This window comes from Artibeus jamaicensis, unplaced genomic scaffold (genome assembly GCF_021234435.1).
Source record: "Artibeus jamaicensis isolate MK-2021 breed Jamaican fruit bat unplaced genomic scaffold, CSHL_Jam_final scaffold_474, whole genome shotgun sequence".
Classification (NCBI taxonomy): Eukaryota; Metazoa; Chordata; class Mammalia; order Chiroptera; family Phyllostomidae; genus Artibeus; species Artibeus jamaicensis.
The window spans coordinates 32407872-32422527 of NW_026522046.1; the positions used below are offsets into that span (position 1 = coordinate 32407872).

The window sequence follows — 14656 nt, forward strand, 5'->3', positions numbered from 1 at the left end:
AGGTATTATTTTAGAGTTACTTAGTATTGTAAAGATTAATTCTGTTTTGTTTATTTGTTTGTTTCTCTTCCCCTTTCATTTAAGTGACTAGGTGAAAAAAAAGCTTTTAGAAACTTTTTCTTTCCTTTACAAAATTCTCAATTTTCACACTCCTTAGAGTGGGCTGGGAAAACTGGCTGATTTTCGTGTTTGGCTCAGGACACACTCTAATGGAGAAAACTTTGTATCCAGTCTGTGAACCTCGGGACCCGGGTGTACACCCCTGGGCGGTTGGGCTGAGCACACTGGTATCCGAATGACGTCACACCAGCCAGGAGCCACCTGTTGTTTTCTTGACACATTAACGGTCCTCCTGAATCCCCCTAAATAGTAAAATACAAAAGAAAATAGTAAGTGTGTGGTCAATTGATGTAAATATATAAAATTGTTTTTAACAAATTAATTCAGAAATAAAGGTGAAAAATATAATATAAATGCAAGTCACCTTTACACATATATTCTCACCATCGGTGTAGGTCAAGAATGGAATCACTTGGCTACTCAGTAAGAACACAGAGAAACTAAGGCAACTTAAAAATCATTCATATGTATTGTTTTTATAATACATGTTTATTTAGCAAGAGTTTTCTTAGTTTAATTATGGCCTTTTAGTGTGTACTAAGAAATTCTCTAAGTCACAACTCTGAGAATCATCCCAATCTAAATATTTATTAAAAGCTTATTTTTTGATTAAAGAAGATATGTTTGAAGTATTTTGAAGGAATCTGTGGAAAAGGTAATTATTATGTATTACGTGCATTAAAGAAACTAAGAAACATGAAGTTCATTTTTGTTGTCTTGGGTAGTGTTAACTTTTTGCCATTAGACAAACACAATGAGATTCGAAAAAAAAACTTACTATTTCAACTGAAAGAGGTAAATATATGATATAATTTCTGTGATAAGTACACATGTTTTTATCTGAGATTTCAATTGATGAAATGTTTTTAATTTTCAGAAATTTTAATTATAGCAGATCCTAGTAAAGTTAATTACATAGGTTTATTTGCACATAATGATTTTTGTGTAATACAAATGACCATAATGCAAACATATGGTACTGTTAATTAATAATAAAATTGACAAGTTTTTTCATGCTAATTATGTAAAGTATTTAAATTAATCTGCCTTTTTATTTATTTAAGAAAGAAGTTAAAGCTTTGTGTATTTTCCTTTAAATCACCAGTATGATAGATTATTTCAACCCAGGCCTGATGTTAGAAATATCCTGAGAGACATTTTGCCTGATTCTTTACTATCACAAGGACTTATATTTAGGGGAAAATTTTTGGTTTATAAAGGTATCTTTTCTCTCTTGGGTGCAGAGGAGTATAAATTGCATTGGCAACATAGGTTAGCTTTATTCTATGTGTAACAAATGTATTCAGGCTGTTTAAAGGCAGAGACTGGACTTTTTATTTCTTCATCTTAAACTCTTCATCTATCATATGGGTTCAGAAATATTTATGGAACACTGTCAATCCAAGGTAAGAATAAATATAGACTCAAAGTTATATGCAACTTAGAAATTATTAAAAATAGGCCTCAAATGTTTTGATATATATATTTTCAAAAGGTCATTTGGTTTTATAAAAAATTAATTTTCCAAATAGACAGCAGAAACCAGATACTGATTACTCAAACAGGGGTTTGAAATTACCCAGTTCATACTGGGTTAGCTGCAGCTATTCAAGAGAGCAGGCTTGGTGCCTAAGAGCTGGGTGGCCTGTCTAGTCGAGAGACCTAGACTGAATCCTATCACTTCCCATCTCCTAATTACACCATTTCAATTCAGTTATATATCCTCTCCTGGTCTTAATTTTCCAATGTGTTTAATGAAGATAGTCCATTCTCCCACTATCTCAGAGATGTTATAAGTACTTAAAAAATATGAGTGTCTGCCCAGAACATAAATTATTAAAATTTATGGTTCCACTGAGACGCTATATTTGTAAAGAAAAAATCACTACCTCCTTTGGCTATGTGAGTGTGAAGGTTGATGACCATGCTTATTTAGAGTAGCTGTTCTCAAACTTTAATGTACATCAGAATCCTCTGATGACATGTGAAGAACACATTGCTAAGACCCACCATCAGAGTTTCTGATTCAGCAGGACTGTGGCAGGGCCTGAGAATCTGTTCGGATAGCATGTCCTCAAGTAATGCTGATTTTCTAGACTCGGAAAACCACTGCTATAGAATAGGGCTCTGAAGGGCTGGCCAAACAGGTTTGCTCTTAGCTTTAGGTAGAGAGGACATTCTACAACAACTCATGGTGCCTTAAAAATCAGACAACTGCCTCAAAAAGGCAAACGTTAGCTAAGCCAGAAGACATTTGAGAATGAGTGAATGACTAATAAGGCAAAAATCTTTGATACTATAGGAGGAAAAATGCTTCAAAGAACTTCGTAAAATGATATGTCAATAATAGCATTTATAATTTTAAATAATGTATTCCTATTTAATCAGTCTCCTTGCATAACAGTATTCAAGTTGAACAGAAAAGATCACGTGACTCTTTAGACTATTGAGTACTCAGTCAATAGTATGATAACATATGATACAAGGTACTACCTTGTGTGGGAGTTTTCTTACTAATGAATAACATACTTAGACTTTAGAAATCACAGCCAAATATAAGATTTCAGAGATCTGGCTTAATGCATAATAGCATTAATTACATTAATACATTAATAGCATCCGCAGTCATATTTTCTACCTCGTGCATGAGGTGTCTGCCACACAGCCCCCATTCACTGTAATTGAAGTTGTGCAGCTGATTTCCCTCCTGGACAATTATTCTATAAATTTCCCTCTAAGTGGCAATATATCTTACCTCTAGCACATGTTTCATTTTAAAAGGAATGCATAAGGTCCAGGAATACAATTTTAACATGAAGAAAACTATCCTATTTGTCTTGAGTTTCCAAGTGTTCATCAAAGTTGAATAAATGCAGAACTAAGCTGAAAGTTTAATTTATATGACTTGAAACACTGATTTAACTGGGGGATGCATACGCAGATTCATCTGCTCAAATGTCTGTTAAAAAGTCTTGTATCAAGTTGTTATTATATTTATGTGTTTATATACATATACATACATATATATATAACAAATTGTTCACACTTTAGTAAGTGAAACCATCTACTCACAGTATAAATGGATACTTTTGCATTTGAGAGTTATTTGTTTGCTTAGTATTGCTGTCAGGTTTAATCTAATCCAGCAGCTGTTAGTGTATTAATATTTTATTAATTTTCAAATACAGAAAACATGCCAGAAAGTTTACTTGCCAAGTCACATAATGGAACTGATAATATTTTTGAGTGCTTACTGAGTGCACTACATTGTGTTACCTCATTTCAACCTCTCAGTGAAACCTAGGTGACTTGCCCCAAGTCTTTCCAATAAGGGTCAGATAAGAATCTTTGAGCATGAAGTATTCTTGATTACCCCATGCTGCACTTGAAAATTAATTGTAATTCTGAAATCCAGCAGAGTTTACTTTTTATTTGTTGAATATATGTGAATTTCATGCAGCTAATAGATGGCTACATTATTTCTAGGTGGTAAGATGTTTTGCCTTCTTTGAGACTAGTTTGTGGGTAAGATTTTTCTCTGAAGGTCACACAAATCCACAGCTGTTGACACTGCACATGCATTTCAGGATTGGCATGCACTGAGTTCACATTATTCCATCTCCAATGGGAAATGTAAAAGACAACATGAAAATTCCACTAGACGAGCTCCAGAGCCATGTTTACGCCAGGCTGAGTAAGTTCTTTGTTTATCTTCTTGCCAACAGAAGTCAGCTGCAAACAGGCTCTAGCCAGTGTATCCACTGTGGTTTTCCTCCAGAAATTATTTCAGGTAACTAGACATCTGGACCATGCTCTAAATCAGGATTGATTATTAGAGTGTTCTAGGCCAGATTGGCCCTGAGACTTTTTTTTTAAGTCTGCATATAGTTTTAAAGAATTAAAATTTGAGAATAAATGCTATTAGCCAAGGTGTACACTCTGCAGCTCATCCTACTACTGCATTTGTGCCCGGCTGTCTCCCACAATCCCACTTGATGTCTAGTCTCTAAGGACTTCTGATGCATAACCCTTGTTGATAAAAGTTTCGTGTCTAATGTTCAGGGCCCCCTAGAAACACTACGTAAATAGTCCACAAATAAAAGCCAAACGTTACAGTTTTATAAAAGAAAAAATAAAATTAATGCTTTCTGAAACTGTGGGGTGAGCAGTTTTATATAATTACCTGGCAAGTATCTATTCCTCCTTCCTCATAGCCTGCACACACCATATTTTCTGTAATGTTATATTCCGGCATTTGTTGTTGGCATTTCTCATTTGATAGAAGAGGAATGTCGGCTTCTTGCAATACCTCTGCAGTAGGGCCTGTTCAACATGGATAATGCAAGCAGCCAGTCAGAAGTGATCAACACGCATCAGTGAATGAACCACCATCAGTCTTATTTATTTCAACAGTTCACTCTCATTATACAGTTCTGTGTGTATATATAATGGACCTAAAAGCTAAACCTTGTACTTTAAAGCACATAATAAAGCTCATCTGTGCGTTTTGACAAATGAATGTAAAGCACTTCTTTGGTTCCCAAGGGCTAGCTGGAATAGTGGATTGGACTAGACAGTCTTTAGGCATGTTTAGTGATTTTAAACAGTTACAGTGTTGCTCATGGAGGGGCGGGGCAGGAAAGCCAACCAACACAAAGAGTTTCATTCATGGAAATTAGCAATGGCTCAGAAATCCAAAAGTGATTTTTATTTGACACCCGAAGAGGCACGCCCTTATGATGGCATTCAGCTTCTTGCGATGCTGTGTGAGTGAGCAGGTGCACACTGAACAGAAGATAAAGCTCAGATGAACTGTGCCCGCTTTCAGGGCATTCAGCTTGTCATCCAAGTGCAGGTGAAGAGAAAGGAGGCATTCTGTAGCAGAGTATACTTCCCTGCTTTTTACAAAATGACTCATCTACTGCAAGCATGAACCTGTATTTACTGAAATACTAATCCCAGGAGGAAAGTGAAACAAGCAGGTGTCTAGTGGCCCTACAAAAGGCCCATGATAAGCACTTTCTAATAATTAGCAATTCTATTTGGCTCTTCAAGCGAGGCAGCAAGTTGAGGGTATGTTAGTACATCTGACAGTGTTGAAAAAAATGTATTGACCTGATTTCCTGCTAAAAAAAAAAGATAAATATATGTGCGTGGATTTTAGGTGCAAAGCAACATTTGTATAACTCAGTGGTGTGTTGGTCAGTGTTTAATAACTGGTGGTCAGGAAAGAAAGTCCCAATGTGTATTGCCTGTTGGCTTGCCTGGTATAAGCACTCCAGCCACGGCCAATTTCAAGGTCCCCGTGTTCCAATAAACATGGAGTCGGGAGATGTGTACAAATGGCTGTTTCCAGCCAGTGCCAGTGACTCCAGCAGCACACCACTGGGTGACTTTTCAAGTTTAACAATAAACTTTATGTTAAGAATATAAGTTGGGGAGATTAAGATGCAGAAGAAATTCAGCATCTCACTGCCATCCATTCTCTAAGGATTGAGGATGGGCCGGGAGACTTCTGTTTTGTAATAAAAATCAAAGCCAATTTTGCTGCTTGCCAAGGGATAAAAATTGGTTGGGTGTGTGAGAAAACTTTTTGGTAAAGGAAAATTTGAACAATGTTTTTATGTTTAACATTTATTTGTCAATATGAACTGCCATGGAAATAATTGAGCATATTTACATTCACACATGAAGTTAGTACATTTTTTAAAAATTTACTAATTGCCTTCATTTATTCAACTAATATCACCTTATTTCTTCTTGGTAAACTATAAGTTCATGGTTTTTCTAGAAAAATTACTCAGTGTGAAGTACTAAAAAAGGGGATACTGAGATTTTATGAAGTGAAGTAGCTTGAAACCATAAGGCAGAATTTAAAAAATTCATTCCTATTGCCATCATCCAGCAACTATTTAAACCTGATCTGACTGCTTATTTCTAAATGAAATTGACCTCAATACAGATGTTCTCTTGGCTCCGAGTCACTCTTAGAGACCTTTCTTAAGCCAATTAAATGCATATCTTTAGTACCAGTCTTAAGTATCAGCTCTGGAAAAAATATCCATTTCCTATGGAATAAAGAGTCTTAAATTTATTCATTACTGGATAATTTGTTTTGAAGGGTCTACTTGAGGTCATAAATGTCTTCTAGTTTGAAGTCTGATAGGGAAAATATCTATCTAGGAATCATTCTGACTCTTCAGATTTCAAATTTAATAAATCATGACATTTTTCAAGTGGCATAAATCAAAGGATATACAGTCTTTGACTTCAATACATTTTATGGACAGTAGACATCAGGCATTTTCAGCAACCTAATGCAATCGCAGTGGAGAACTTTGTCGGAATCACCAGGCAAGGGTTTGATTAGACTTGATGCTTTCTTTTACGAGAAAGAAGTAAGGATAGTTTGGCTGTGAATGCTCTGCATCCGGGATCTGAGCCTCGCCACAAGATTTAAATACATCTTAAATACAGTCAGGGTTTGTAAATATAGTCTGTGGTCTGCTGTGACTCCAGGGGTCAGTTTCTCCCACCAGATTCCAGTGCCTTTCCTTTTTGCTTAACTGTTAATGAGTAGTTGAAATTCTCTCCTGGGCCGAGTAACTCCTATGAGGAATTCAGACGCCAGTGAGACTTGCAGTTGTTACATTTAGAGGGCATGAAGTACTGGAATGTTTATATAAAAATCACCCTGCTTCTTATTAGTATGTTTCTTTTGTGTGTTTGGAAAACATGTTATTAAATTATGCTCCTGAGTCAGTGGTATATCCATTCATAGTATTCAATATTAAGACCTGCACATATCTGAGTCTTTTTGTCAGTAGGCAGAATCGGCATCTGAAGCAAGAAGGGATTTCTTTCTCATTTTAGAAAATGTGACCGTGACACCTTCAGATGACAAAGACAGTTTTATTCATTTGGGAAATGTGACAGCTAATACTTGGGCTTTTGATGAGACTTTATCCATGAGATTTACAAAGGCAAAATTTTGAAAGCTTTGTTTATATTCATTTTAATAGACATATCTTTTCTCTCTATCAGTGTTTATAATATACAAATTAGATTTTGAGTTTGGGTTTAGATACTTGAAATCCCCTCCAATAAGGGCTATAGTTTTATAATATGCTCTACAAAAAATGGAAAATAATTTATTAACTACACAAATACGTAACATAGGAATGCGAGTATTTTAAGAGATATTGCATAAAATTGTTTTGGCATAAGAGTTGCAAAAACTGTTGAAAATAGTCACAGGATAGTGCAATAGCATACTTTTTTCTAGTAAATATTTTCTAGTAAATATGGGACTGATAATTTACCTTGATAAGCAACCCGTCCCCAGCCAGCAATAGAACAAATTGTTCCTGGAGGGAGAACTTGATTTTCGTCTGGTAAGCAAATAGGTTGTATATAATCTGAAAATAAAACAGAACAAAAACTAGAACAGAGGCACATGCATTTCCAAGTTCCAAAAATCAATCATTTAAAACATTTCATCTAAAACAATTTGTACTTTTGTTTTATATGGCCCGGAAATTATTTAGACATCAATCTTGGGGGAAAGAAGCATTTCCAAGCAGTACTTGTTGACAAGCAATTAGGTACCACTTGTTGCCTGTTAGAATCCCCCACATTGTCTCCTAATTACTCATTCATAGTGTAAACAACATCATAATTCTGGAATTAACCATGTATATTGATTTTAAATAATTACAGTACTGAATAGAAAATAGTGGCAATTCTATAAAAGTCTTGGGGAGGCTGGTTTTCAGGCTCACTTAAGAGAAATTTGGTTAGAGGTTTTAAAAAATATTTTCTTCACGTATCCCACATTAAAAACGTTTTTAGGTGATTGCTTTACTGGGCACTTAAGAAAGCACTAGCACCAGTCGTTAACTTTTGAAGCCCTTTCCAACAATTTGCAAACCACCTGACATTTATTAAAGCTCCTGCTGCACATACATCCCAGGGCAGACTCCAACAATGAATAGGTTACGGTGCTATAAAACTGACCACAGTAATTGCCTGCGTTTGGTAAGTGCTGCCATAGATGTGGAGGCCAAATTCCATAAGAGCCAGGAAATGGCAGCCCTTTCCCCTAACTGGGATTAGAAAGGTCTTCAGAGTGAAAGTTAGAATTGAGTAGAACCCTTCAGGATAAAGTTTGCTCTTCAGGTGACTTCCTGCATACTCATATGACCCGGGTATTCAGAGGTAGTCCTCCACCTACCACTTTATCGATATTATTGAATATGCTTAAAGGTTTTTATTCTATGGGTAAGAAATCTTACTCACTTTCCCTCACTGCATGTGATCTTCTCTCAGTGTGCCCTCCTCTGGCCTTTGTGCAGGTAAACCTGCCTTTCTTTTCCAGGAGAGACAGACCAGGCTTGTCATGTATCACGACCTATTTTTTCCAGGGCTGCTCCTTTGAGCTTACCGAGGGCTTTGAGGGTTTTATTCTACTGGTCAACTTTCTAGAAAGTTGGATTTAATATGGCCGGAAGGTAATTTAATATGTTTCTCTTTCATTCTCCAATTCCATTTAAGTTATAATAATTTTCATAACAAATCATTCAACTTTTATGGACTGTCAATGCATTGGTGCTGATAACATTTCAAATCTAAGCTTGAATTAATTTAGGGAGCTAAGATGGCTAAAAGTGATTTGTTTTACCTGTGTAATTCACTTTAACCTCAAGGTGCATCATGGCAATGTCATTGTTCTTTGTCCGTTTATTGTACTGAGGGTTTATGACAATTTGGTCTACCAAGCGGGCTGCTACTTGAGGAGAAGTCAGGTTCGATGTCTCATGCAGGCCTAGGATTGCTTTCCATTTAGATGGCTCTAAATTCCTCCTGAAGATGATAATAAAGAAATATCAGAAGCTCTCCCTTTACTACAGTTACTTTCTACAGATCTTCATGAAAGATATTTCTGAATTATGTGCTCCCATCCTAAAATGTTCTTGATTTTCCCCAAAGCATTCTTCTTTAAAATTATTCCTTTAATTTTTAAAAAATACATTTTATTGATTATGCCATTACAGTTGTTCCATTCCCCTCCTTCATTCCCTTCCACCCTGCACGCCCCCTCCCCCACCATTACCCCCCTTTAGTTTATGACCACGTGTCTCAAGTTCTTTAGATTCTATATTTCCCCTACTATTCTTGCCCTCCCCCTATTTATTTTCTACCTACCATCTATGGTACTTATTTTCTGTACCTTCTCCCCCTTCTCCTTCTCCCACTCCCCTGTTGCTAACCCTCCTTGAGATCTTCCTTCCTATGGTTCTGCTCCTGATCTAGCTGTCCTCTTAGTTTGCTTTTGTTTTAGGTGTGGTTGTTAATAACTGTGAGTTTGCTGTCCTTTCACTGTTCATCTTTTTAAAAAAATATTCCTTTAATTTTTAAATCAGATCACAGAGAAAGCCTTAATTAGTGCTGATCTCTTGCATCACTTCTTTTAAATAGTCTCTTGCTCTCTAGTTCTAGACTGTGGCTCTCAACTCACATTATAATCACAGAAAATAACACTGATACCCACTCTCCCCTTCTTCTCTATCTTTGATTTGATGAGACTGGGATTTTAATTTTAAACTAATATTAAAATCACACCTTCAAGTTTATGCTCATGTATGACTGGTCAGAGAACCACAGTTTCAGAGCACATTCTATAGAGGAAATGGCAGCTGGGCCCAGGATTTCTCCAGACAAGCAGAGCAGCTACTGCAGTAACGGAGGGAGGTTCCGGAACATGCCCCCATTCAGGCTGCCACTGAATTCACACAGACTCACGGTAAGCAGGGCAACCTATTATGATGCTTAAAATCTAACATAAACCTGAGTAATTTCCATCTACAATGGACTTGAATAAGTTTCCATATACAATGTTGGCCATCAATAAAGTGTTGGTAAAGAGTGACATTTGTGTTATAGGACAGACTGAATTAAATAGCATATTACAGTTTTCACATGTGCAAGGACTTTTAAGTGTACTACTGGCTTGCAATATTTTCACTCCAAAAAATTACAAGTGAACATCTGGAATTAAGCCAATTAAGCCATATTCACAATGAAGTCAAAATTCAATAACTTCAATTATTGTGGAGTGATTTAATTCTTAATAGTTGCAAATGCCTAGTCTAACGTGGCATTGGACTTGTTGGGGGGAGTGATAAATGAATTACATAGACACAGAAAGATTTGTGGAATGACTTGAATGTGAAATGCAAATGATACATGTTGGAAAGCTATTTCCTTCTCAGAGTGTGACTTATACATGGAAGAGAAATAAAAACATGCAAAGTCGGCTATTTTCTATGTATCACAATAACAGTTTGGGAAATCACTGAGAATGTATCAGATTAACATTGCCAAAGATTGTATTTAATTAGACTAGTAGCTTAAAGCATGTATATTTAATCTTCACAATTTATAGTTCATGCATTGGTTTTCTACTCAAAACCTTAAAATAATGAGAGGAAATAGTGATTACTAAACATTGTGTTAGCTACAAGCTATGTCATATCATTTATAATATGTTTATAGTTAGCAGATAAGAATTTGGGAGATTAGATATTATTTCTGAACTGCATTATTTTATTATTAATTTAAATTTATAGTAAACAATCTACTTCTCTTTCTCTGAATTGTTTCTGAAGATAATTGTTTCTGAATGAATATTTCTGAAGATAAAATATGTAGAAAGCATTTAAGGAGACAATCTTATCATTTCTGATAATTACATGGTCCCTATTATTAACTTCAAATAAATAAAATAAAATTCACATAATGTACTCACAGTCCTTTGAGCAAATTTTAATAGTTATCATTTAAATGTTATATAACACTAGTATAATTGATATTATTTATAATATAAATATTAACATATTATTTATATAAAATGTAATTATAATGCGAAATATAAAATCTATGTATAAATACTGAATGCAAAGTAAGATGGTATTGTAATTCTTAGATTAATTTTCTTATATATATTGAATAAATATATACATTACATGTTGAGTAAAAAACATACAATTCTTAAAAAGGAGTGATCATTAGTAAATTCAGGTAACTCTAACTGTCTGAATTTACTAATGAAATCCAACCATTTGCCTGGCTTCCTTAGCCACAGCCCCAAGGTCACCATTGTTTCCTTCTAACTTTCTCCTTGATTTTACGCTTGCTTCTCCCAGCAGTTTCATCTCCACACAAAAGCCTGATTAGATAATACTGCTCTTTAGCCCCCCAAATGGTCAAATGGTCTTACATCCCATTTACTCCGGCCTATTGAGTCCTCACTAGGGCCCAGGACCTAGTGGCCTACATCTCCAATCTTGTTCAAAGCTGCCTGCCAATCACTTTCTGGTGAACAGCAACAGCAAGGTTTCTTGAGGTTTCTTGTTCTTCTGCCCTACTCTACAACATAAGCATTATTAGAATAAGGACTTTGCCCTGGCTGGTGTGGCTCAGTGGACTGAGCACTTGCCTGCAAACCAAAGGTTCACCGGTCCAATTCCAAGTCAACGGCACATGCCAGGGTTGCAGGCCAGGTCCCCAGTAGGGGGTGCTCGAGAGGAAACCACATACTGGTGTTTCTCTCTCTTCCTCTCTTCACCTCTCTAAGAGTAAATAAATAAAATATTTTCTTTAAAAAAGGGATAAGGAATTTGTGGGCCTGTAGAGCACTATGATCCCCAAAACTTAGAACCTTGTTTGCTACAGAACAAGTGCTCAAGAAATGTCACTTGACTGAATGAATATGTGAAAACAGAATACAATCCAGAAGCCAGAAAGATTGAACCTGACCACTGTAATCACACATTACATTTAGGTAAAGAGAGGGGAGTCATGTACTAAGTAATATCAGGCAATGCAAGTGCTTACACAAAAAAATAAAATTATATTAAAAATTAAAATGTAATAAAGGAGACTGGAAAATTGGCAAAAGGACTTTCTATGGATCATTTTATCATTGATACACAGCCAGTCAATAGATGTGATCCAGACTATAAATCTATACATAACTGCTCACACAAAAAACTGAGGAGTAGTTGCTTCTGCAAGCAGAAATGGTGATTGACTGGAAAGAAGTATAAGAGTGATGAAAATATTTTATGTCAAGACTCATGAAATTGTACACTTGAGGTGATGCATTTGCTATATGGCAGTTGAAAAAAATGGAAAACAAATATTAAACTGGTTGGTTGGTAAGTTTGCTTAACACAGTGGTAGGGTTAGTGATACTCAAAATGCTTTTTGTGTTCTAAGCTTCAGAAAATCCAGAAATATTTTGTGGGTAGTAGAAGCAAGGTGTCCAATTACTGAAGAAAACTGTTACAATATGGAAGGAGAACAAACTATATCCAGTGGTATTTTATTTCAGCTGGAGCTATCTTTGAGTTCATATTTACAGATATACAGTCATGCTCATTAAGAGAGTCTATGAGCTGGACACAAAAGCAGTAGCAATGAGCACACAATACCTTTTTTTAAAATAGAGAAGGAACCACAAGTAGCTGAAATGTATTGGGGTTTTATTTAGAAAGTTTTATTTCAGGGCTGGGGCAAGGAAAGCACAGAGGAACATGGAACATCTTATTTTGCCAGAAAGTAAAGAGATTTTCAAAGAATGGTGATATGTTATGATTAATAAAGGAGCAGCAAAAGGGTTTTCCCAACTATAAGGACTTTCTACAAAATTCTTGCTCATATTACAAATATATATATATCAAAGACAAGAAAGCCAGAAAGGCCAAGAAAGACAGAAAGAAGTGTTATTTCAGATGTTAAAAGACCAAGGAGGCATAGAAACTAAATGTACATAACCCTGGATTGGTTTTTGGGTGACAAAAATATGAACAAACCAAAAATGTTGTAAAGGGCATAACAAAAAAGAATACACACTGTACATTAGATAATTGTTTTGTGGTCAATGTTAAATTACCATGATTTTCTGTGATTATGTAAGAAAATATCCTTGTTCTGCCCTGGCTTATATAACTCTGTGGATTGAGCACGGGCTGTGAACCAAAGGGTCCCCAGTTTGATTCCCAGTCAAGGCACATGCCTGGGTTGCAGGCCAGTCCCTAGTAGGGGACCATATGGGAGGTAACCACACATTGATGTTTTTCTCCCTCTCCTTCTCCACATCTTCTCCTCTCTCTAAAAATAAATAAATAAAATATATTTTTTAAAAAAGTAAAGAAATATTCTTGTTTTTAGTAAAGTTTGATTAACATATATAATGGAAAGGGGCACAATGTCTAAGCTACTATCAAATGGTTGAAAAAAATTCCTCAGATTGGAGAGAAAGAGTAAGAAAGATTTTACAGCATAAAATTTAAACAATTAGAGAATCTGGGTGAAGTTATAAAAGAGTTCTTTGTACTATTATTTGCAATTTTGTGCATGTTTTGAAATTATACCCATACAAGATATTTGTAAAATAAATATGCTTAATGTCTCTTGGCAAGACTTAGACTCTTTTTTATAAACCCTTTGATGCATGATAAGCATGGGAGAGAAGCATGATAAAATTTTTGTTGCACATTCATAATCACAGCATGAAAAGTATTCCAGCATCTTAATTTTCCCTGACAATCGCCTTAGAAGGCAGACATCCTTTAAACACCCTACAAATGAGGATACTGAAATGCAGAGATACCAAGTCATGTGAGACCATTAGGATAGGTAGAATCAAAACCCTGTCCTCTGGTTCAAAGTCAACCTTTCCTTTAAACCACAGCAAAGCTGGCCCGTGGTGTCCAAATCTCTCTTTTAAGGTTGGAAAAGAGGACAAATCTGTGTACAGTGATAGACAGACTTTCTCTAGTGGTAGAGAAACAGCAGGCACAGGGATATTTGGGGTCATCCAGCAACACAGGCGGAATGGGAGTGTGGACAATGAGAATGTGGAAAGGGGGAGCTGCAGGTTAAAAGACCTGGAACAGATTTACACTGAGGACACGTCATTTTGTAGTGTGATTTCAGGAAGTTGCTTGATTTGGTTTCTTCCTTTTACGTATCAGGAAATTAAGCATTTCAATGCACAGTTAGGATTTTAAAAAATATAAATGGGCAGAATTGGCATACTGATGAAATATTTTTTATCAGGTATCTGAAATCATATCAAAAAATTTCTTGCTTGGTTAGAACTATGAAGTGAAAAGCAAGAAACGGAAACTCTTTGCAAAGGGAGGAAGAAGAAATAATGCCATTGAGTGGCTGAGGAGAAGGAAAATGCAAGCGTGGTGAGGCTAAATCGGAATTCATCACGATTCCATTACTGCATACCTTTGTTTGCTTGTGTTCAAACTGAAATTGTGTGAAAAGACATTTTATGTCCTATATGATTGAACATGCGTTTATATCAGATGAAACTGCTTTTTGTATATCTGTGGTTTGAAACAGATATAATATTGGTATCATGGACCCACAGTAAATACATCTGTAAGGTAGATAATTGAAAGATATCACTAAAATTACTGCAGCCTCGGTTGACATTTAGAACGCAGATGTTCTGCAA

The 14656-nt window shown here is 35.7% G+C and overlaps 1 protein-coding gene across 1 annotated transcript in view; it reads right to left on the reverse strand.

The window, feature by feature from the left end:
• Positions 1-206: 206 nt before the first annotated feature.
• TMPRSS15 (transmembrane serine protease 15) overlaps positions 207-14656 on the reverse strand; it is a 117111-nt gene continuing 102661 nt past the window's right edge. The window contains exons 22-25 of the mRNA XM_053657914.1: positions 8801-8982; positions 7443-7538; positions 4304-4443; positions 207-362 (exon numbers count right to left, since the gene is read on the reverse strand). Coding sequence (XP_053513889.1) covers positions 207-362; positions 4304-4443; positions 7443-7538; positions 8801-8982 — 574 coding nt within the window. The remainder of the gene's footprint in view (positions 363-4303; positions 4444-7442; positions 7539-8800; positions 8983-14656) is intronic.